This window comes from Paralichthys olivaceus, chromosome 6, assembly GCF_024713975.1.
Source record: "Paralichthys olivaceus isolate ysfri-2021 chromosome 6, ASM2471397v2, whole genome shotgun sequence".
NCBI classification, from domain to species: Eukaryota; Metazoa; Chordata; class Actinopteri; order Pleuronectiformes; family Paralichthyidae; genus Paralichthys; species Paralichthys olivaceus.
Genome location: NC_091098.1, coordinates 12829550 through 12855402, shown reverse-complemented (window position 1 = coordinate 12855402; position 25853 = coordinate 12829550). Strand labels below are relative to the sequence as shown.

Genomic DNA, 25853 nt, shown 5'->3' with positions numbered 1-25853 from the left:
CACCACTGATGTATCTGTTTACTTTCTCACTAACCACCATAGTTAACTACCCTGCACCAATATATATATAATATATATATAATATATTATATTCACCACTGATGTCTGTTTACTTTCTCACTAACCACCATAGTTAACTACCCTGCACCAATATATATATAATATATAATATATATATAATATATTATATTCATATGGTGGTGAATATATTATATCTCTGTTTACTTCAACAACTATAATAATTAATAATTAAGATTTGTCATTTCTTTGCAAAACAATCATTCGCAAATAAGAGAAGATAATTAGAAAAAATACACAAATTATAAATTATAAAAAATATAAAGGCACATTGTATAAATTAAAGTACGCACTTCACATGCAACACATACATGTACTGTTTTAGTGACTTACTTGTTACAAGTCTTATAAATATAATTGTATATCATGTTATGTTATGTTATGTTTGATCACTATGGAGATTTACAGCTATGTCCCCTTTTCGCCTCTCTGAGCTCAGCGTTGTATAAAACTACAAATCCCAGAGTCCTTAGCGTCACCGCGGCAGTTCCGCGTTGGTTCGGAGACAGGAGTGTGTTATCTTTGTATACAGTCTGTGGTTATTTCCACTGAGCATTAGTGAACACAAGGTCCAGAATGACGGACATTAGGCCGTGTAAGGTGTGTAACTTCTCACGACAGAAATCCTACGGGCTGGTGGTTCCCTCCCTGGAGGAGCTGAAGACAAGAGGTGAGCTGTGAATGAGTTCAACTTGTAAACGTGTCTGAATGACAGTGGAGATGTTTAACCCAAACTTTACATGATGCTAAAAGACACAGAAACACGTGACGTTAAAGTGAAACTCAGCCTCGGGTAGATGTGTAAATGCTGCTGTGATCTCACTTGTCTGTGATTCTGTCTGTCTCTGATGTGAAACTGTTAACACAACAGTTTTAATGTAGATGCTGGTCACTGACAGGTTAAATTCTGCTGGTATTCTGCTGCACACGTGAATCTCACTAATCTGTCAGTGGTCGTGTTGAAACCTGCAGGAGAATAACATGAATTGTCAGAGAGCTTCCTCTGTGTGCTGCTCATTCCTTCAGTGCTCGTCAGCAGGCGTTGCCCACATCACTGCTCTCCTCAAGCTTTCTGCCCAGTAGAGCTGGAATACATGTAGTAATAATAATGACACCAATACACTTGATATATAGAATCTTTCAAAACACAGTTAAAGGGGTGCTTTATACAATACAAATGTATAGCTAACAATAGCAACTACTTTTAAAAACTACTGGAAACAATTAAAAGATCACAAAGCATTAGAATCAGCTTGTATGTTATATTACATCAGTGTTGCTTTAGGACTATGACTACAAGTTTGTGTCATTGTTTTCTATAGATGTATAGATATAGTATTTTTTTATTGATAATGTCTTGGTAATCAGTAACAATACAATACCTGGAAGCATGTACTTTAAAAAATGATTCAATGGTGTTGTTGCAGGTGTTGGCCTACATTGAAATATGCACCTTCCCATTTAAGCAGTTAAAATTATATCAGTCCCCTAAATGTGCCTGTTATATTTTTCATCAAGATCAATGAATTATTCCCCAGGAAAATGGCTGTATTGTTGAAAAACTGGATTTGCCCCCTGATTTTTTGAACAAACAAGAGTGAAAACATAATCTCCTTGGTGGAGTTAATCAAAGACACCAAAAAACAAATTTATGAGAAGCAAACCCACCAGACACATTTACTCAATTATATCTTAATCATTAGTATAAGGAATACGTAATTTAAAAATTGAAGCCTCGGGTTAAGAAAGCAGAGGGACTGAAGCATGCAAGGAGGAGCAGCTGTGACGAAAGAGGAGGTGACAGCTTTAATGGACGGACTTGTTTGACATAGCAAAGTAATTGGTATTTGCCTGAATCAGCCGATCAGCTGGTATGTGAGTTGGCTGCCTGAAATATACAAGCTTGAGACTGGTTGTCCTACTTATTTTTGCTCTGAAACATGGCAACATTACCAAAGATGTCAATGTGTCAAAGATAATAAAGGATATGCACACATGAGATCTGTAACTTTCTCATCTCTCTTTCCTCCTGCAGGGTCTCAGTTCTTCGGGCATCCCAGTGACCAGGTCACAGTGGTCCTAGAGGATGATGGGACAATAGTAGAGGATCAGTCCTACTTCTTGTGTTTACCCCCAAACACAAAGTTCATGCTGTTGCATGAAAAAGAATCATGGTCTCCAGTTCGCAAGAGTAAGCAGGTTTGCTTCTGTCAGAAATCTGGCTACAGTCTGGAGGGATTCTTAGCATTTAACAGTGAAATGTTCAGCCTTGTGCGTTTAGGTGTTCAGTGTACCTCTCATTGTAGTGGATGGTGGCACGGCCTGGATGGCCAGGGAGTCTATGATTCTGGAGAATGATGCTGTGGATGCCCTCGGCCCTGTAGCCCCCTGGTGGGACCTGGCTCAGCAGCTGAAGCAGGACCTGGCCAGCGTCATCCTCATGTCTGAGGCCGACTTACAGGTACCAACATTATTCTTCTGTTTGAGACAGACAAATTGACAATATGCCAACATAAGACGCACGTCTGTCTACAAACCAATCTATAATAATACATTTTTTGTATGGCACTTCTCAAGAAACTCAAAGACACTTAATAAGCCTAGTTTATGCTTCTGCGTCACGTCGAGTATAGGTAGATGCAGCCCACATTAGTGATGAAAACAGGTCGTATACATATGTCACACAGAAGTCTTTAGTTCACTCCCTAAATTACAATGTGAAACCAAATCTAACCAGATCAAATACAAACAATGTTACAAAGACATGAACCTTGGTTCAGACCCTATCTAGACTTTCAGGGTTGAAAACACTCTTAATATTCTTCCTGTTAGAGGATAAGTTTGGGAATATTCTATAATTTTGCTTTAGTCAACAACAGAAAAAAACAGCTGTCCAGTATAAGTATTTTTTTGTGCCTCCTGTTGTTCCAGACTTTAGTAGATGCCCCATGTCCTGAGCTAGCCTCTGCTCTGGGCTTCCAAGAGAAGAAGGCTGTGGACCTACAGGAGACACTACAGAGGGTTTTGGACAGAAGAGAGGAGGAGAGACAGTCCAAGGAGTTGCTCCAGCTCTACCTCAAAGCTGTGGAGAAAGAGGACAAGCAGCAGGAAGAGCCGAGTCAGCCCAGCCAGGGAGGTATGGCTTTGTCATTATGTGGTTTTTCCATTTTAAAATGTTTTGTCCCAAATAAAGATCTGGGACATTTCATTCTTGCCTACACACTAAAGAGGCTTCATTGTTTACACTGTTGTTTTTGACACAATATAAACCGTGATAAGTTAGAAAGTTATTTTAGTGAGTGTATTTCAGTCAGATCAAAGCAGCAGTAATTTAAAGAGATTTCATCAGCTTCCAATTATTGGCTCTGCAAACCTATCACAGCACCTTCTGAGAAGTCAATAGTCTGTTAAATAGAAAGTCTCCCTATCCACCAGCCTGTTGATTACATAAAAATGTTATGTAATCTCGTCTCTGGGGTTTGAGCCTGCTTTCATGTCCTGTTTCTGTGATATTCTCTTTTCTTTTATCTGTGTATCTAATTCAATTAGTTTATGACAATGATTTCAAAGGCATTTCATATATGTTTGCTGTAAAATAAACACGTCTATAAGTCTTAATATGCCAGAGGTGCTCATATATCTTCCCTCATTATAATCAATAAGCATGAATACAACATCCAACAAAGTAATCAATACAATGCTATGATTGTATCGCTCCCACAGGAAGGTAATGACCCATAAAGTGCTCATTCTTTTGATAAAGGATCTTGACAAACCCTTAAACAGCATGTTAGACTGCTGCAGTAAGAAATGAGGAATGAGGAATCTTGAGATGTGAAAATAACTCTTTATAAACACGTATACATGTATTTAATTTAATAACTATTATTATTACTATTTAATACAATTTGTATTCAATTGGCCAATATTTAAATAGATACATGTTCATACACATATATGTTTTTGTATGTGCTAAGTGGCAGAACATATTGCAGGAAGACTTCTTCTTGAAACAATTCGTTATTTTGATTTTAAAAATAACATGTGGTGGAATCACAATGGTGGAAAAATGCGGATAATAAAAATCTATCTAGGTTGATGTTAGCTAGTTAAATCTACCTCTCTTGCTCCCTTCTCTTTGTTTTTCTCTTCTTTCTCTTGTCTTGCCACCAGTCTCATCCATCTGTTGTTTACTATTTGAAGCTCTCTACGGAGTCGTGCATTGCATCTTCATGATATGCAGCAACAGCAATAATTTTGCAGCTGCAAAAAATGGAAACACTATCAACACTTACTGATAAATCACTAATCAGTCTATTTCCTCTGCTGGCTTACAGTATTTATCATTACATATAAGGGAAAAGGTGTGCTTGTGCATTTTGGGCACTAGGTGGAACCCTTGTCTCTGCTTGTTATTCCCAATCGGTAACTATAAAGTCTTTATGCAACAAATGATCCTGAGAGAAAACTTGTTTGATATGTCAGGGGCTGGAGACGTGGATATGCCAGACGGCATGGAAGTGGACTCTGCATCTGGATTCATGTCCAGGACTCTGATGGTCTTGAAAGGCAAAACAAGCCCAGAGACCAGGCTCTCCACTGAAGACCTGCAGGTAGTTCAATCGTCCAGTATGCTCAACATCTCTGCAGATACAAATCACCCAAATTAGATTTTTATGAATGTACTGTGTATAACAGCAAATGCAGATCCAGTGTTTCCTAAAAAGGTGAAGGATTTACAGTGGATTTAATCAGACCTGAGAATCCAACATGTACATCCAACAACAACTTCCTGTATCATTCCTGCATGGCCTATGCTGCAACATACCTATTCGAGTAGCAGCTGTAGAAATGATTATGCAGTTCTGTAAAACTGACACAACACATCCACATGTCAATATAGTGACATAATTATTTCATGTAATCCAAAGGGTATTTAATTTAGCTAAACCTGAGATCAGACCAGAGACAGACATTCTATTATATTTCTCCTATAACCTGACCAGAGCCCGATGTTTCCCCAATTACAGTTATGTGTAGTGTAAAAAAAAAATCAAGGAGATAGCTCTGCCAATGTGATCGGATCCAGACCAACCCTGAATAACTACAAAACTTTTATCTGAGTCGCTGTGTCCTCAAAAGGCTCGAGTCGGGTATCCACACTCAATACACACAACAAGGAGTGGAAACTACAGTCAGTATACCAACACAACTCCCTTAACCTCAAATCAAAATCTATCTGACACATTGTCAACAGACACTGAACATTATATTCTCCACAAAGATTAGGATTTGGATGGTATTCATTACAAGGTTCTCTGATTGGATTGCATTTGTTTCTACATGTGTATCCAGAAACCATAAGTTAGTATAAAATCTCACATGTTCACGTTCCCAGTGGAAATGAAGGCTCTTCGATGTGTCCCTAGATGGTTGTGAGCAGAGGGGTTGAAGCTATGCGGCAGGTGCTGGGCTGGGACACATCCAGGACGTCAGACTTGCTGAAGGCCTGCGAGGCCGAGCTGGCAAAACGTCTTCAGCAGGTCCAGGCCGTGCAGTCCGTCAGGAGCAGCACACAACTGGACAGCAGCCGGCAGGATGGGGAGAAGAGCGCGGAGGGTGAATAAACGGCAGCCAGAGGCAGTGACTAGGCCGAGACTTCACTGAGCAGAGACTGATAAGAATTCACACTACCTGCCTCAGGGTCAGTCGAATGGGATTTGTCCTGTGTTAGTGATAATATCCGTAATGCTGGAATCTATGAATGCTAATAATGTTGATGTTTGAATCATTTTGTAAAACTTGCAAACCAGTTGAGCGCTTTTGCCTCAAGAGTTTTTAACCACCGGAAGCAGCTTTCTATTGGCTCCTTATTTTGTGCCAGGTTGTGAAAATTAACATATCTATGTAAAAACAAAACAAAAATTCAATATGAAGCTGAGAGCAGGGGGCAGTTTAAAAGTTAGCCTGGTTCTGTTCATGTAAGGTCACAATTAACCTGCCAGCACGTATTCAGATCACTAATTCACATTCTCACACTTCTGTTGGGCTCCATGTCTGAGCATGTAAGTGATTTTTCATTGGGGACTGGACCATTCTCCCAAATCCCAAATCAAACTATCAGACAAATTTTGAAGCTGCTATTTTAAGGTAATAAAAGTTGCATGGTGTCGCCACTAAGTTTTTATAAAAACTGTTATTGTTGAATCAGTTTCCCAGTATTACTGTTTACATTGTGCTCCTCCTTATAATTGCCAATTAAGAAAGAAGTTATGCACTGCATTTTTAAACTTTAAGTTGAATATACGTAAGAAATATACGTTCAGCTATCCAAAGGCACCCTGATGATCTCCAGTTCATAGTGAGCAACACAACAGACTATATTGTGTGTGTTGAAAATAATTTCAAAGCACCAGCACAGAATTAACATATTGACTTCAGGGGATCTTTGGTGATGTTGAAAGTAGCATTGTGCTCTTATTTCAATCATCTGGTAACCAGGCTGATCCTGTACCTCATAACACTCCCTTCCCAGTGGCCCTTGCAAAAAGAGACATGTTATGACCCCACTAAAGTTCTGTTTTAAAAGTTGTACTTTTATTACAATCACTTACAAATTCTACAAGTAGATTCTCAATGTCAAGCAATTGATATGAAAAATACTAATGTGGTTATTGAACGTGCTTGAATTTGGTATTTTCATTTTCATTTTTCACCACAGTCTTCATGCATGGGCTACTTTGTAGAGTCTGACAGATATGGATTTTTGGAGGCTAATGCCAATACTGATATTAGGGAGTGAAAGATTTCCCATACCAAAATAATGGCTGATGTAAATTGCCCCAAAAACTTGGCAGGGATTCCTAAGATGTTGTAATGAAACCTTTATGACAGATATATAGGCTTGATATTTTATAGTTTAAACAAACTTTTTTATGAATATCTATGAATAAAAAGAAAACGAATACAAAAAAATATATGACTTGAATTAAGGAAATCAAAATTTTTTTCTGGAAGATGTAAAAATAAATAACATTTCTGCATTGTATATTCTGTAAGATAAAAGTCTGTGTATATCCGCAAACAAACGCGGATACCAATAAGTCAGTGAAAGGCTCATATCGGATCATTTTCATTGGCTAGCCAAGAAAACCAGATGAACATACACAAAACCCAATGCCAAAGTAACTTGCACAGCACTACGTTAGAATGATCCTTATGACACGTGCAAATCTTTGAATCAGGTAGAGATTATTGTTAAAAAACTAACTCTGCATCAGTAAATACAAATACATCTATTTGAATGGATCACACAGGCTAATTTATCATTCCACCAGTGAAGTATGAGACAAGATGTGGTGCATGTCACATACATGCAAGCCTCACTGAGCACATTATGGCTGACATTTTGAATGACAAGACTTCATCTTAGAATTATGGATAACCTGTATTTCTGGATGAGCACTCTTTAAGACTATCAATTATATACTATTGTGGAAGTTCTGTATCAGTCCAGTCACTACGTGATATGCATTAGTGTATACGGCGTGTGCAGGTCCGCTTGACTCATAGGTCATGGAGAAGATAGCCTTCGTCATGCCTGTCATCTCATCATCTGTCTCTTGAACAAAGAACACAAATGATGGTGGGCTTGAATTTGCGGGACGATTATCTTTTTTGTGTTGTGGCGAGATTGAGTTGTCACCACCAGCTTGTATTTCAGAAAGATCTCCTATATGTGCATTCATGTATCAAAAGATGTCCCACTCTGCTGTTTTATACTTAAAGCTTCTAATAACTTCCCCATGTTAGTTCTCCAACATATTCACATTTAGTATTTAATTGAAACACATGCGGCAGTTGTTAGAATGGGAACTTGTATATGATTGTACAGTATAAGGTACATTTGATGCACATGTTAAATGGTTGTTCAATGATTTTCTGAAATAAACTCCCTCTCAAACCTTTGACAGTGCTGTTGTCCTCTTGGTTTTTTCAAACTTAATCACTGTGTTTCTTTGAAGTGTATACATTCACAGTCTCGAAGTGCAGGTAGTATTGTGCACTGAGGATTTACTCAAAAGCTGAGCATTGAGCTGTGATGCACAACATTGATTTTGGCCACAAAGCTAGAAGCTCTGGTTAAATACCCCGAATGCTCAATAGTAAAGGATCAGAAACATTAACAACTAAAAGGGCACCCATAGTGTTACCCACTGATTCAGGGCAGGCTTTCACCAGAGAGATGAGGATGCATGACTGCTTTGTAGAACAACCAATAGGGACGCCCACTTTGTGAACTGCTCTGTGATTGGTCAAAGTCTTCCATCATGGGCCAGATTAACAGAGCCTCAAGGAAGTGCAGAAGTCGAAAGTTGATTTACATTCTTCTGAAAGGTTATTATATAATTAATGCTCATTAATGACAAAAATGTTACCCACAGCAGTGTTAAAGCCCCTACAAGGAGTTTTTAACTGGTTCTGAAAAGGTCTTATTTTAATATTGCTGCCTCTTTATGACCCACAACAGCAAATGAGACAGGGAGAAAATTTACAGGATTTACAGCAGTCAGCCTGGACAAGCCTATGTTGAGGTGGAGGGATAAGATAAGATGTACCTTTATTTATCCTCTGTAGAGGAAATTCACAATTGACACAGTAGCACAAGAAAGTAGCAGCACAAGGGGAAAATACAGTAAAACTAATGATGTGAATAAAAATTTAAATATTATATGTAGAGATAATGGTAATCTGCAATGTTTGTCTGGACATATTCTAAAACTAGTGAAGATACATTAACTGCTGATCCTTGTCTGAATCCGCATTATCTCAGCTACCTTGGTGATATGTTACAGGTTTCTAGCTTTACTACGAACAGCAGTTGGAAAAAAGCCTATCCCCCTCACATTTAAATCCACTACATCTTTTATTTCTTTCTGCACCAAATTGCACACACGTGCCAGATTTCATCAAGATTCATGAATTCTTCCCAGAAAAAACTGGAAAAGTGTCTTGAAAGAATTCCTGGATCTCTACCTTGGTTCGGATCCACATCAAAATTTGGGTTCTTTTATTACTCATGTCCCATCCTTCTACTAAATTTTGTGGAAATGGGTGAAGTAGTTTTTGTGTAATCTTGCTGACAAACAAATACCAAGCAACAAACCAGCAGAGAGGAGCTAAAACACAACCTCAATGTTAGAGGCGATAAAAAAACATACGTACCTGACATAGTAAACCTCCTTTATACGTCTTTCTTCACATACAGTTAGTTCATGCATGAGAGTTGGGTTGTCTACAAATATGATGTTTTTACCAGCCACAACCCTGTTGGCTGCATGCTGCTGCTACATATTTTCCAACAGATGGCTAATGGGTTTCATGGTGTGCGTAATTCCTGTGGAATTGACTCCAACTAGGCTGAACTGTGAGTGTGTGTGGTACCAGGTCAGTCGATTGTGCTGTCATGTGTCACACTGTCTTGGTGGAGATGATTGTCAGTTAACAGAGACCAGGTATCAGCTGCGGGTTTGCTCTGTAAGCACCCAGTTGCCCCGAGGACTGTCTGGGCATTTCGTGCTGGAAATGAACTTTATGCCAATGTTGTCAGAAGACTCTCGGAGAACACGTCCACCGAGGACCTTGCGATTCTGTTGGGTTGCAAATGCCAAGGTGATGTATATTATGGGTCAGTACCCTGCCTCACTCCGTGTGTAGCAGCATAAGAGCTCATTCAATGTTAATATAGAGGTTTTCTTTTAAAAAGACTAGAAATCACAGGAATGTTGAAGGGAAAAATCTGATACTAGAAGAACGGGAACAGTGAATATAAATCAACACAAGTGTGATTCTTCCTCACATCAAGCATGCTCCTTTGCACCATTTGTGAGCCACGGATGGAGGAAATGTTAGTCAGTCAATGCGAAAGTGTGCAATGAGAGGCAATCTCATGGGAGTAAAGAACCCTGTAATGAATGTTTTGATAGAGAAGCAGAGCTGGGGTTGCTGAGAACAAGCTGCATAATGTGTGGAAGGTTAAATGACCAGCATTCACCGCTTCTCAGACGAGACTCGCAGAGTTCCAGAATATTTTAAAAGGATTTAATTTATTGTTTTAGACAGGGTGTTAAAAAATGCCCTGTCTCAAGGGAGAATACAGCATTAGAATTGTTTACACTCAGCTACGGTATTTTGTGGAATAGTTTTTTTAATCCTAATTGTTGTTTGGTCACATAGAGCCACAGGTTTTATACAATAATGCCAAGATATGTCTCTCAATAAAAGTCAGCTAAAACAAGTTTCTTCTTAGCCTTACTTGTTAATTTGCAGTAAAAAAAAAATAAGCAAAAAAAAAAAACCTTATAAAAAGGGGTTAAAAATGATTGTTGATGTCATCAAAGACAGAGAACAATAAAATTGGATATAATCAAGATACATACAATGAAAGATCTTGAAATTTGGCAGGTGTTTTGAGTGCCAAGTTCACAATGTCATATAGCTTTAAAGGAGATATATTATTCTATATTCAGTTTTTCTCTCTCCTCTAGTGTGTTATATATTTTATCTTGTGTATGTAGCCAATTTGCAAAGGATTGTGCTGGTACAAAAAAGTATGTAAACCTTTTTAAATAAGAAAAAATTAAAATTATCAACTGAAATATGAGCAAATATATCTCCTTTAAGATAATATGTCTGTGAGCCTTAACACAATATCCAAACTTCATCACAAAAATTATGGTTGTGTGAAGTTGCTCCATCGTAAAAGTCACCATAAAATTTTCAGGTTGTATATAATGAGATGCACAATGTTCGTGGCAACAATCCTTCAGTTAATGTGAGGCATTCAGCCTACTTGTGTACTTGATCTTCCACCCCTTGTTTTTGCCACCAGTATCGGATCTGAAACTAACATGCACTTGGTAGCTTCCTGTGTCAATGCGGGCTGGTGCGATGGATCCGCAGAAGGGTCCGTACTCCTGTCCAGCTGTCGAAATCTCAAAAAGAGGAATGACAAATCAGAAACGGGCATGTTGTCATTAAATGTTTGCCTGACTGATGTCCAGCCAAACTTAAATATGCAGCCAAACGAATGGCCACACAGTATATCACCCGAGGAGGACAAGTCAATGACAGACTGCCTCCGCAAGCATGAGTAAGAATACATTGCTAATCATCACCTTGTGTGTGTATGTGTGGGTGGGTGGGTGTGTTTGTTAGGTCCTAAAGTCACATGACTAACCTTCAACATATCATATGGACAGGGGACATCTGGGTGTCCCTCTACGTCAAAGGGTTCCAAGAAATCCAGGATTATCCTGTGGCCCTCTGGCAGACGGATGGTGTGGTCACATTGAATCATGGGAGGGTAAGGTTTCGGGTAGCCGGGACTGGTCAGGACCCCCGAAGGTGAGGTCAGCACTTGGCTGTGGCATGGCACTTTGAAGAGGAATCTCATTAAAATCCTTTTTAAACGTTGTAACTTCACGGCATCTTTAACACATTTTGCTCAGTTTTCAGTGTTCACATTTCTCCTGCGTGTTACTTTGTTAAACTGATGAATGGGTTCTACCTGCAAGTGCCTCATGACTGTGAAAAGCTTTTCTTGATTTGATGAAAATAATTTTTTCATGAGAATTGAGATATTTCCTGGCACCATTAATTCATTTAGGTTTGCATTATTGCCCTGGCAAGTGTGTGCAGATGCTGTTACGCTGTTACAGACAAAAACAAATGAGCATTGCAAAGAGGCTGAGTTGCTGTAATTCATATAATTAGTACAAACTGTAGGCAGGTAATCATTTTTTTGCCCATTCATTGCATGATTTGTTTTGTCACCCTTGTTCCTCCGGCAAAGAATAATAATTTAAAGCACATCAGTTGGTAATTGTGATAAATTACCTGGTGTCAGTACACTATTAGTGGCGCACACAGGTATCAATTTTTAACACCATTTTGAAGTTGCTTTTCCCTCAGGAATCGACAGTAATTAACCTTGCTTTGCACGAGCCAGCAGAGATCAACTACTTCATGCATCAGTTTGCCTTTTCATTCCGAAATTAGTCAGCACAGGACAGCTAGCACCGAATAAAATCCACTGCAGGACTCTCTGAACTGAGTGCCCTGTGCGAAATGTCAGAAAATACTTTAAGAGAATTTCTTAAGACAAATGACACAGTTCACCATGCAGCAATGTGATGCCATTTTCATCCATGCTTCCTGCAAAGTGTGAAACTAGCAGCTACTTAAAAGCACATTAACAAATGTGCTAGCAGTGTCATTAATATAGTTATGACGTCAACAAATATTTTTGAAATGAAAATTGTTATAGCCGAATGCCTCAAACAGGTCAATGCACACTAATGGACATCGACATCTGCTGTGGGGTCGTGAGGAGCCACATTTACAGAGATCAATATACAGTGAAACAGTGTGTGTCAAGCTATTAACACTTTAGCTCACGACACAGCCTTTGACTTTGCTCAGGTCTGCATGGCTCTTACCTGTGCAGGTTCTGTTGTTGTCGTGTAGAAGGTATCCTTCTCTGCACGTGCAGTAAAAACCACCAATGTAATTGTGGCACAAATGGTCACACGCTTTCTCTCCATCAATCTTGGACAGACATTCATCGATATCTGTGAAGTAGAGAGGTTAAAGAGATACACAATAAATATGTACTTATTTTCATTCATAAACATACTTTACACATGGAAAAGGTTCATTATCTGTCTTCTATCCTGAATGTACCAAAACTCATCATTTGAGGTTTGCAACCTTCCGGGGAGTGTAGGTCACCACTCAACAGCATCTCTCATGAAAATGTGTCATAAATTGTCTGACACTAACCAACGACCAGATGTTGACAGAACACTTTAATAAAGGTGCTGCAGCTGCTCCAGAGGTGTGACCGTTACATTCAATTAAAACAGGAGTTTGAATTGGAAAAGTATTACTTTCACTTTTCACTTACAGAATACTACAAGCAATGGAAGATAAAAAATAGACTTTGTAATGAAAGCTGAGGTGAGTAACACGTTTTTTTTTTATATAAGGATGCAATCCCAATGAAAAATACGAAAAGGGAGAAGTAGTTGCCAAACTATGTTTAAAGTATTTGCACTATTACAATCGGATAGTAAAATGTAAATCAAAAGTTGTGTGCTATTGTTGTGTCATTATTTTATTGTATATGCTGCTATAGTCTCTCTGACTAAAATGAATTAGTATTTTAAAACTTTATCAGTAAAAAATACATAGTCAGTATACTATCTAATCCTGGTATTATTTATCTGTAAACTCTTTTACTCTCGGTATAATTACAGCCAACAAAATCATATCTGCCTTCTGGCATCTGATGTCACTATTCTGCATCACCTTCTGCTGTGTAAAACGCTTGGAAGCCGGTGAATCGGCCCTCGTTAGAGTAGTCGCTCCTAAAGACCACTGACATGAGGTTTCCGGCTGACAGGATGACGGTGTTCCTCGGAGCGCTTTCGTAGTTCTTCTCCTCCTCACCACAGAATCGCAAGGTTTCATTTACCTCCGCCAAAACCTGGTGTGACAGGGTCAGAGGCCTTTAAATACAGACTTTAAATACAGACTCCTGTGCAGATAAGAGTGGGTTTCTCCAGCATGTACCTGGATGTAGTCGTATTCACACTGGTGGGAGGGTTCCATGCTGAAGTGGGTGAAGTAGACTCTGACCCTGTGACCATATGGGACGCTGATGTTCCACAGTACGTATTGGTTGTCAGGGTATGGCTGGGGGAAGTTGGGGGAGGTGAAGCTGCCATACAGCCCCGTCATTTCCACACTCAGCGACACATGGAGGAGGGAGAACAAGACAAATACACAACGCCCACTGGGCAAAATTAGGTGTGTTGGCAGTGGATCCAAATATTATTTCACACAAAGAAATGCTCAGTGACACTCACCTGGTCATGTTGGCTTTACAGTCCCCAGATATTTTAGAACAAGTTCACTGGCTCAGGTCCGAGGGTAAATGAACCCAGCTGTCCTGGCTGGCTGACATTTAGGTAAACAAAGTGAGACAGGCACATGATCAGTTTGTCATCATTCTCCACCTCCCTCAGTCACACAGAAATCTATCAGACGGATGAAATGTCAGAATAATTCATATTCATTCTTCCTCTTAAACTCTTTTGTCACCTCATAATACCTCCTCCTCAAAACTTCCTGCACTCATCAGAAGACTGATGCGCATGACGTGGGTTATCAAAATCATCAAACTAAGAAAAAGTAACATTTTTAACAATTTTCTATGTTTTTGTCATTGGTGTGTGGCTCAGGAGGTAGAGCGTGTTATCCTCTTACCAGAAGGCCGGTGGTTTGATCTCGGCCCCTCCACACTGTATGACGATATATCCTTGGGCAAGAAACTGAACTCTTAAGTGCCCCTGATGTGCTGGCAATGATGAAGTGTGATAAAATAAAGTAATGGATTAAGGTGTGTTGTATGAATGTGTGTGATTGGGTGAGTGTTACTTAAACTGTAAAGCAATTTCAGTGAAGCCTTGAAAGTGCCACATACATACTTGAATTATCATAATCTTACAATGAAAAAAAACACAAAACTCAAAGATCACCAGTGTTTGTATCACACTTCACTGCTCCATGAAACCTGTTCAGACAGTGATGCTGATCAGACCGGGCATTAATTACTTCAGACCCTGCTCTCATGATTGCTGAGCAGCGAGGCTGTTAAATAAAAGCCTCACAACATAAATATACTATAACCACAACATTTACCAGCCCGGTCCTTTTATTTGCACCTAATTACAGCATTGGGGATGAAAACAGTCTAGGGCACATCAGCAACAATTTCCCAGTGAATGAAACCAAATTGCCTTATATTTTACATTTTCTATTAATTTATTGTCATATTTGCTTCTACACTGTTCCAAATGCTTTTAGGTCAGACATTATTTTAAAGGCTTATATAACAAATTGAGACTGTGTTGATGGAATATTCATGCTATTCAGAAGTGACGGGGGCCTTTCAACCAGCAACTGTTGTCTGATAAATAAGCATATAATAGCAATCCCCCATTTTCCCTCATGCAAAAGCGCTAATGGCTAGTACTGAAGTGAATTACAATAATTATTAACATAAACAGCAACAGTGATTTCCCTTTGCTAATGACCTCTCTGATGGTACTCTTTTTAAATGGTGCCACAACCTTTCCACCTGAGAGCCTGGAGTCTGACAGCAGATGTCCTCCTCTCAGATATCGTGCTGCTCCAGTGTGATGCACCCACAGAAACGACTCCTTCTGACACTAAACAAGAAACCTAACTTAATCAAGAAAAAAACAAACATCAAGCCTCTGGGTCTTCATCTTTGTATTGATCGCTATTATATCCTTGAATTTCATTTTATGAAGCCCCAGTCAGATGTTCTGGCAACTCCCCTCGCCCCAATACACATGTAACAATCCAAAGAACCACTGGCAAAGTACAAAACTATCAAAATGAAAAAGGAGGTAAAAAAAACAAACAAGGTAACCCAGGTCTTTAAGTAACCAATAGCAATTCGAGCTCCACAGTTACTTCAAAGCCACAATGATGTTAATGTACTTTCACCTGAACTATAGAAGACATGCACACACAAACATTTTAAGCACAAAAAACAAAACAAAAAATGTCTTATTGCTTATGATAATAAAGGTGTTTTACACATGAACTAAAATTCTTGCACCTTTAACTATCAAACACCAAATAAATTGATATTGTTTAATGTACTTTTGTATAATTTTATTTTAACTTATATAACAGCTCCACAGCAAGAACAATAGTATTAATGACACAAACAAACACCAATATCTTTGTTTAGAGTCAGTTAATAATTTAATTCCAATCTGCGACTGATTTGATACAGTAGATTTTATTTATTATGAACTATATACTTGTATTTCTAAAGTATAGCATTTTTTTGTGAAGTAAAACGTTATAATTTTAAAGGAATGACTGATGGTGAATGAGCCATATGCTTTATTTTGTGATCACAAGGTTTGTTTTAAGGTCTGCTTCTGCTCTAAATGTCAATGCAGTGACTGTTACTGTAGTTCCATATCATCTACACTAATCAGAAGTTCCAAGATTGTCAATTCCTCTGAATCTACTGCTTAATTGTTTTATTGACAGTACACCAAATATAATTTTTCTCTAAATGTCGGCTCTCTAGCGTGTTCTGAAATCAGAAAACCAACAGCATCCCCCTGAAACGCCTGGAGCTATTGGCACGGCACCTTTTTTATCTTTTCCGATGTATGCTCTTTGCAGCTGCGCGGCTTTATAACCTTTTCGCAACCCAAGGTCATATCTTTCACACCCGTAAGTCATACCCTCAGGTGTAAAAAAACACCCTTTCACCTTACCGTGTCCGTCTGTGGACTGGAGGCAGGGTTACATAATACACAATTATCACATTAAAGATTAGATTTGATTCCTGAATGCTCTGCAAATGTGAAAAGTTTGAGGTGCCAAGGAAACAAACAATAACATGATATCAAGAATAAAATACAATAAATCAAACATGAGAAAACATTGATAATATGTGTGTGAGGTGAAGAAACCCAGAGCAGCTTTATAGACGGAGAATAACTGCTACTGCCGACATCATTATAGCAGCTGTGGTGATTTGTCGATATATGAGTACATTTTGTATTTGCAGCAATACAAAAGGCTCACTTTATTTAGATAAAACTCGACTTGAATGAACACAATGCCTCAAACAACATTACGAGTCCACAGGCTCAGTCATTGATTCCCTCCTACCTGGTGACATCATTAAGTCAGAGATAAACACTCTGGTTTCCAGTAATAAAGGAGACGTCACAGTTTGTATGTGCATCATCAGATTAATGTGAGATGGAGGGAAGGATTTTGAGGCCCACCGAGGATGTTTTGCAAAGGTAAAATGCATCAAAAGAGCCCAAACTACAATTTGTTTCCCAGTTTTAACTCAATCAGATAAAATAATTGCAGTAACCCGGGAGCTAAATATGAAAAGCTTTATGTAGATGCATCCTGTGTTACATTCATTACTTCAGGATACATTTCAATATATTTGTATTGTTGTACACTTGCGTCACAAGCGAAGTGCATTTTGTGTGTTTGTGAATTTACTGCAAAGAGTGCTCACACACACAAAAACACTTTGTGCCTGCACTCAAAATATACAGGCACAGGATGTTTTGATTTCAGCATGATCAAATCTTGAATGTCTTCATGTCTGCAAGTCAGATGCTGCCCTCACACCATTGTTTCACCTGCTTGCTGAACCATGCTGTAATGAAGTGCTTCCTCATATGAAGTCAGGCGGTCATTAAATACAGAATAGGCCGCTGAGATATCTGGAGGGTCATGTAAAAAGCATGATGAAGATTCAAGGAGAGAGAGTTTCAAATCAATGGTACATCAGATGAAAGGTGAAAGGTTCTAAACCCGTCGGTTTGAAATGGGTTGTTCTCTTGGCCCGTGTTAATGCTCAGGAGCTACTTCAGAATTATTCCTTGTCATTAGTGAGTTCTCCTTAAACAGTTCTACAATGTTCTCTCACATTTTATTCTTTGTCTGCTGGATGTTGTTCGCAGAGGTTTTTATAAACAGTCTATGGTGCAGAGTGAAGTAAGAAAACTTGTTCATCCTACCTGGTTTATTTGAAATGGAGATTTTATGGCTGATATTTTTTATAAAATGCAACTTAATTTGCTTTATTATTGTTTACATGTGTGGTTTATATAATTTCAATGATTTATCAACTGCTGTTATACTTCTTATACCGTACATCTGCTATTTCAGAGGTCTGTCTTCAAATTCACAACTGCTCAAAATAAAAGCCCTGCAATTCAGCTTAATATTAAGTAAATATTAGTCACAAAAGACACATGCTTTTTCTTTGAGGAAAAATTGGTAAAGAGGAAGTGATTCTATGAATGTTGATAATATGACAGAGATCAGCACCTGGGAATGTCTATCTCAGCATAATATGGTTAAAAATGATCAAATCATCAAAATGATCTGGCAGCAACTTTGGCCCAGTTTTCCACTGCTGCTGTAGTTTATCCATGGACGTAGAACAAGACATGTTCAACGCGGTCCACAGACTGAGGGCACACTGCAGGGACACATAATGGGGGGACTGACTGTTACAGACCACTAGTGTCCTGTTTATTCTGATTTTATTAATATTGAACGTATCACATGTCCAAAATGGACCAAATTCGACACTGCTCTTTTTTGGGCCATTAAGAATACACATACAGATTTTTCATGTGGCGACCACAAGCTGCAGATAAAACCTCCCTGATTCAGTCACTCCCTGAACATCTTGTACTAGAAATAAATGATCCTGCCTAGACACAGCGGTAGTGCCAGTTTACCTTGTGAGAGTATTTTCTCTTACTATGACAGCCTTCTGCCGTCTTCATCCTTACTCTCCTCTTCTCTCTCCTTTCCACTGGCTGCAGTCTCATCCACCCACATGCTGTAAACTATAATTAGGGACTTGAATAAGTGGGGATGTGTCGCTCTGGCTGAACACAGAGGAACAATGTGGAGTTAATCCACTGTAATTTGCTCGTCCACTGCAGTTACACAAAAAAAAGAACTATTGAATTTAGGCGTCAGTGGCTCGCGAGCTGCTGCAGGGAATGGACAGTATAAAAGCAGCATAGGTGAAATGCTTCTTTCACATGTCAGATAATCATTCACTCATTTGTCAGTGTCTGACTGCAAGTGCGTTAGATCAACTACGTTCAATGTATAAATGTTAAATTCTGCTGGGGGGAACGTCCACATGTATTTCACAGAATTAAGAGAAGAGCTTTCATGTGTCGTGACAGTTCCAGGGTCTCACTCACTTTTTCAAAAACCCTCAGCAGCTGCTTTGACTTGAGCCTCGGGGCCAGATGTTCACGAGTAAACAAAACAGAATTAAACGAATGCCATCAATATATATTAACAGAGTTCTTTGTTGTGAGGAGAGTGGCAGGTTTGGCTAAATATTTCCATTAACACCTCCATTGTTCTTGCTCATCATGCGTGGGTGCAGAGAATACAGTGCATGGCATAGAACAACAATTTTTGTTTTCTTGCCAAATGACACTTAAAGAATGTGAACATGTGAAAATGAATGCAGAGAATAAATGTTATTGGTGCCGTCATTTTGTTGGACATAACCAGTCAAAGTGGAAGAATCATGCAGAATGACGATGTGGTGCTCAATTTGAAAAACACAAGGGTTTAGAAATATAAAAAATATACCTTTTTTAAACAAATATTATCTTAATGGTAGTTTAGTTAGTCAACGGTCGGTCTGTGCTTGTATGAGTAAATTGCAAAACATGACAGACTGACCACGGCTTCTTCTTTATTATCATATTTGGCAGTTAAACAGGCTGAATTTATTGTTCTTGTCCAATTGGCAAGTAATTTTTTTGTCATGTAAATGTTAAGCTGACTGTTTTGTTCATCAGTTCGACAGATGAATAATTTATTTAATTAACTTGGATTTTCTTTTGTGGTTCTGAGAATTGCAACAATATAATTTGTAATGATGATTGCTGCTGGTTAAGGCTGTGCAATCTTTACACATGTACTTGAAAAGAAACAAGGTTAAAACATTTACTTTTAAACTTTTTATATTTTTCAATTATCTCTGGGAACACATTAATAAGGGTTGTATTGTTTCATGTAAGGACCAATGTAATAACTGCCTGTCATAGTAGCAGGGCCAGGGTGCATTTACTACAAAGTGTCTCAAATGCTAAACCCAGATGTTCAATGTATAATTCATTATTTACCCCGGCTCCCAACATAGCACGATGCTAATCATCAAGAATGGCTCCTGATGAATTGATGTTGAGTCTTTTTGTGCCAGATTTCATTCCTGACGTCAGGCCCATTACTCTTTCAATTTGGCCTGGCATGGCTTTTTTTTTGCAGATAACAAATACGGTCATTTCCTTGCTAATTCGAACGGGCCCCGGCTCTGGCAATTCAGTGGACTGCCATCAGGCAGTAAAGCAGTCAGTGACGTTGGCGCGAGGAAGCAATGATGAGAAATGACACACAGGTGCTGCTCTCGCCCCAAAATCCTCTCCTTCATTAATGTGCTCACCATCACCACGCTTTTTTTTTTCTTCATTCGCTCTTTTGCAACAAAACGACTGAATGACGATTTACGGCCAAAGGAGAATAATAAAAACTTGCTGACCCAGGATGACTTTCACAGATTTAGAAAATGACTCGCCTCTCTAAGTTCTTGATAAGCCTGCAAGTGAATATTTTTTGTGACATAAAATTATGAGCCAAAGCATCAGGATAACTTCTTCCTAACATGTAGGTTCTCCATGTGCCCCAGAAGAGCCTTAATCCACAAAAGCATGGACCCTACAGGAGCTCTGAAGGTGGTAGGGCCCATGCCTCAGTGGATCTGGGGACATCCCCTTGTCACCATGTCGCCTGTTCTTGGGTCGTCCCTCCTCAGACTCCCCATCCTGTCATTTGGGAGACACGTTGACCCAGTCATCAGGGCCCTTGTCAAAGACACATCCACTCAGATCACTGATATGAAATGATGTAACAGTGCTGACGGGCCATGACTCAATAACTCTGGTAGGGATATTAATGGGGGTTATTTCTTGTATAATTGATTAAACATTTTCGGGTCTGTTAGGCTTGAGAAAAATGGTGGTCAGCCAGAACATTAAACATAGATTTCCAATATGAGTAACGGCACGACTCTGGTCGGCAGCGGCAAGGACTTCATGCCATTAATAAACGAAAACCATCACTGTCATACATAATGGTGTGGTGACATTTAGGATCTTGGTAGCCTGCACCATGTGTGTGTGTGTGTGTGTGTGTATTGCAACCAGATCATTTGACATAAAAGGGATTTCATGTTGTTAGAGGAACTGCAATCAGGTGTATAGCTATCCCACAAGGGCCCAATTGTCCTGAAAATAGTCGTAAGTAGCACTACAAACTGATTCTCATCTGGTGCTGTGGCAACAAGACTATTGAGGGTACAAAAGACTGAGGCAAACAATGACAGCTCTGCTGGCTAATCACAGGAGTGTGTCCCTGTGATTGGAGACCTATATTGTACACCTCATAGAGGACACTGCGGTGCTTAAACAAGACAGTCAATATCATCTTGTGATGCTTCCCTACCTCCTTGTAGTCCTGTTCTTCTAATGACACCATCAACATGAGTGGCTGCTGGTCATGAGTCTGACATTCAGTGTAAAAGCCAGCCTAATGAACTGTGACAGGAACGCTGCTTTATCTTGATGGATTGCATTTACTCTGATAGAAGTTTAATGACTATAATACAGCAGCACTCAGCAATTGAAAATTATAGATAGAGACTATGTTATTGTATATATAACATGATTGCTTGAGTTTTTCTACGATAATATCCAATATAATTTTCCAACTTGTTTTTGCAACCAGCACAACTCCAGTGGAAATTGGCCTCGAGGCTCACAGGCCGATGGTGAATTTCAGGGATGTTCCTCCAGACGTTGAGACATGTGGACACAATAATTTACTTGGACGACACGTTCTCACAGAAGGAGTCAAAGCAGATGAACCAATGTGATTAGTTGTCAGCGTAGAGAATTGTTCAACGAAGCACCAAACAATTCATCTTTACATGCTTTGTACTGTTGGTACAACCAAATATCTACAAAGCAATGCCTCTGCTTCTCCTACACGTTATTTCTGTGCTTGGCTGCATCATTAAAGATTTTATGAAAAAAAAAATTGTGTCTGACAAATGTATTGACTGCGGAGATGTTGCTAATTTAATCCAGCCAAGGATGTACACTTACCACACTGTTGCCTTATAATGCTTAATTTAAATATCATCTGCTGAGCAATTAAGGATCAATTTTCAATTAAAATGGATGTTTGCATATGGAAGAACTGAAGCATAATAACTTGATGTCTTCTGCTGGGTAAAAACAGCAAGACAAATTGTGCTAAAGTCAAGCTAATATTGATCAGATACAAGATATAGTGTTGAGTCAAAAGCTACAACATCAACAAAGAGTGGCTTATGCTTTTGGACTCCCATTGGAGCTCCAGACTCTTGAGAATGAAAGGACGCATTTCTCAACCGCATTTGAATGAACCTTCGGAATGGGACATCCTAATTGTGAGGCTGTCATGGAGTCGGTCTCTAAAGAGGCCTCCAGAGGGTGCGACTACATAGCTGCAAAATGACCTTAGATCCAGCTAATAAGCAAATGTCCGAATCTTAACTCTCTAGAGTAAGATGGTGAACATTATAAACATCAACATATGACATTAAAATGTAGCTGAAACTACAAACTGCCTCACAGAGTGAGTCGATGGGGGATAATCTAGTCAAATTGAATTTTTGTTTATTTATTATCTGGTATCCTAATTACATTGTGAAGGCAAAAAGAAAATCAAGAGGTAGACATCATATTAAAAATATTCCAATTAAACTGACAGGACTGCTGCTTTTTGCAACAATGAATATAAACTGTGGTTTAAAAAAACAAAACCCACAGCACTCAAACGTCACCATTAACTACACCCTTGAAAACTTAAGTTTTACTTCACGCTGCAGACCTGCCCAGCTTCTCAAAATAGTGGCACCCAGACCGAATAAGGGTCACTATAGTGACCAGTGGGTTGCATCCTCTCCTCATGCTGTGGTGACAGCTCATTTTCCGAGCCACGGCTTTAGCGCTGAAAGAGCAGAGGGCCCTATAATGATCAGCTTTTAGCGCTGCCACTAGTAGACTGAATAAGCCATCAGGCATCATTAGGCCCTGCTGGGGGAGAAAAAAAAATTCTCCATTCCTAACTGTGCTCCCAAACAAGGGAACTCTTTGGGACAGATACATCAGAGACACTTAAGCCTGTGTGTCATGAGTGTGCCAGAATGCTGCACTCCGTCAATGCTCAGCATCACGCAGCGGCGAATGTCTCTTTATCACAGATGATGAAGCTCTTTACGATGCCTTTGAAAAGCATAATTTCTTTAATCTGAAACATCTGGTTGTCGGTTTCAATGGAAAAATCTTATTTAGGCTGGAATCTTGATCTAAACTTCTACAGCAGGAAGCCATGAAATCATTATACTTTCAACTGAATAGAGGAGAGTCACTACTGAAAGGCTCTGATGATCTCGACACACACACACACACATAACTTGTCTGGTGGTTACTTTGTATATATATTTATTTTTCTTCAAAATGCCTCAGCTAGTCGACCATAATGCTTTTGCTCAGTGCTCTGTGTACAACCTATCTGAAATGTCACAACTAAACAAACTGAGGCCAGCTGACAGAGATGAATAAGGCCGCTGCAGGCACTGCATCCACAGTCGCTGGGTTAATAAAGTACAAGTACATGTGTACTGCACAGAACCTTCATCTCTGTTTCTGAAACAAACATGTTCACCCACTGTATCATAACCTATCAAATATGTACAAATGTGTACATGTATAACAAGGACTTTCCAGTTTGTAGAATTATTCCTATTTAATCTGGTACATGGTGAATCAGTACATCTTATGAAACACATCAGTTGCAGGTGCTTGAATCTCTAAAACATTTGATTTCATGTAGAATTATATTTATTTTTAAATTATTTGTTTATAGCATCAGTTGTACACAGAGGAGGACACAGCCTTTCCTTCAGCAAGGAATCGCCACACAACCCGCCTGTTAACACCTTTCCTGAGAAGCATCAGCCGAGCGCAGGGTGTTAATTTGGCCTGTCTTGACTGATCCAGGCCAGGTTAGAGAACCGTTTGATGTTAACCATTTCTAAATCTTCACGATTGCGGGATGGAAATTTGTTCTGACATCTGTGAAATACAGAGACAAATACAACGTGAGGCTAACCCAGTTTACAATTACAGTGAAACTATCAATGCATTTAGGCAACATAATAAAGGTAAGATATTGAGTAATTTTACAGTAAATCCTAATGAGAGACAGTATGTCAGACTCAAGATTCAGGTTCACTCTCAGAAACAATCACCTTGGTGTTAACCAAAGCGATGAAATCATCAAGGACAGATGCAATCTCTTCTCTCTTCACTGTGACCATGAAAACATCATTACAGATAATGTTGAGACTCACACACCTTTGATACACAGATGTGGTCACACCACAGTGGTTCAGAGATGTGTGCACTTTACTAAATTAGTTCCAGCAGAAGTTGTGTAACAGATACAGTTAATACTCTGACACAGACAGGTTGTATAAAAACAGCTGATAGCCTATGATTTCTTCCTCCATTTTGGACCTAGCATTGTGTAGCTCTGTTTCCTTGTTAGTGTTTATTCATGAAGACAGGAATCTACAATAATGACTGCAGGAGAATTTTTGCAGTTTTAGATGATGTTGGGACCAGGCCAAAGAAGCTGCAGTAAACAATCCTTGTCCACTAGGGAGCAATAAAGATTTATTAATGTTGTTAAATGTTTAACAGTAACTAAATATACAATAACCTGGACACCAGTTTATTCCCACTTGAGCATGACTCCCTCCCTCCCTTTACAAATCTGATCTAAAATGGTGGATGGGCTTTATATGACTGACAGGGGAGCACATTTTGATTTACAATCTAGATGGCTGCTGATATGGAGAGATCTGTTGAATCCTCCATTGAGCCACTATTAAACAAACTGTACGTCACGCTTGAGACAGGTGAAGACCCAAATGCACACAAGGAGTTTGATTTGACTTACAGATGTACAGGTCGGCAGTTAAATCAGAGGAATTTGTCCACAAAATACAAAAGAAAAGGTCCACCAACAAAACTTGAAAAATAACTCTTAAAGAAAACACAAGAATTCACATTGAGAAACAAAGAAGGCAAACCGGCGAGAAGGCAGGATTTAAATACTGGAAGTAAGACCCAGGTGTTACTAATTAGGGCGGAGTCTATGATCAGTGAAGGAGGGACAGCAGACAAAAACAGGAAGTAAAGTGCACAGAGATGAGACACAAGGGTAATTAACAAAATAACTGAATCAAATATGACTAAATGTTGAGGAGCAAAATACAGACACAAAACAAAACATTGTACCATATATTTTCCTCCAGAAATTCTCCCAGATATTTTTCTGTAGCGCTGAGCTTCAACACACACTCTGTTGCTCTAAATGGTTGTAGGATTATTTATTTGAGGTATTTTAGTCTGCAATCATTGATTTCCCTTGGAAAACAAAAACACCCATTTGCAATTGCTCTTTATATATTTGGACTGTAGAAATAAGCTGGAGATACAGGGTTGACAAGATTGTGAGAATTAGTCTAAAGTAGGCAAAAAATCTCTACAGATTTAAATGATAATTTTCAGTCTCTATATTTGACATTTTTCACAATGCACACATTGATTTGCCTACGAGGACTTAAAAAGATAAAATGTATTTGAATCCTGGTTCGGCCGCAGCTTTTTACATGGAGTTTGCATGTTCTCTCCCTGTCTGTGTAGATTTTCTACAGATTAATGGGAACTCTAAATTGACTGTTTGTGTGAATGGAGAGTGAGTGGTTGTTTGTCTCTGTACCTGTGGCCCTGGTCTGTCCAGGATGTACCCCGCTTCTTGCCCAATATCAGCTGAGATTGGCTCCAGCTCCCCCAGCAACCCTTGAAGACTGAGTGGTATAGATAATGAATGGATGGATATGTGTAGATATACATAAGTGTGAGTCTAAATTGGAGCATCCCCTTCATGACTTGTAGTCACTCTGT

At 39.1% G+C, this 25853-nt stretch overlaps 2 protein-coding genes across 3 annotated transcripts; one reads left to right on the top strand and one right to left on the bottom strand.

The window, feature by feature from the left end:
- Positions 1-372: 372 nt before the first annotated feature.
- Positions 373-8046, top strand: dffa (DNA fragmentation factor, alpha polypeptide). Its single transcript, XM_020089568.2, has 6 exons — positions 373-748; positions 2114-2269; positions 2385-2539; positions 3010-3214; positions 4564-4691; positions 5508-8046. The coding sequence occupies exons 1-6, from the start codon at positions 655-657 to the stop codon at positions 5703-5705; spliced, it is 936 nt and encodes a 311-aa protein (XP_019945127.2). The 5' UTR covers positions 373-654; the 3' UTR covers positions 5706-8046.
- masp2 (MBL associated serine protease 2) lies at positions 6823-25720 on the bottom strand. 2 transcript variants are annotated; one of them, XM_020088977.2, is made up of 7 exons: positions 24844-25720; positions 14010-14100; positions 13714-13936; positions 13450-13627; positions 12579-12710; positions 11318-11514; positions 6823-11072 (listed from the first exon to the last, which is right to left on the bottom strand). In XM_020088977.2, exons 2-7 carry the CDS (start codon positions 14015-14017, stop codon positions 10908-10910), a joined length of 903 nt encoding a protein of 300 aa, XP_019944536.2. In that variant the 5' UTR covers positions 14018-14100; positions 24844-25720; the 3' UTR covers positions 6823-10907. The 2 variants fall into 2 exon arrangements, with proteins under 2 accessions (XP_019944536.2, XP_019944535.2); XM_020088976.2 differs by having other exon boundaries at positions 14010-14096.
- Between the last annotated feature and the right edge of the window lie 133 nt (positions 25721-25853).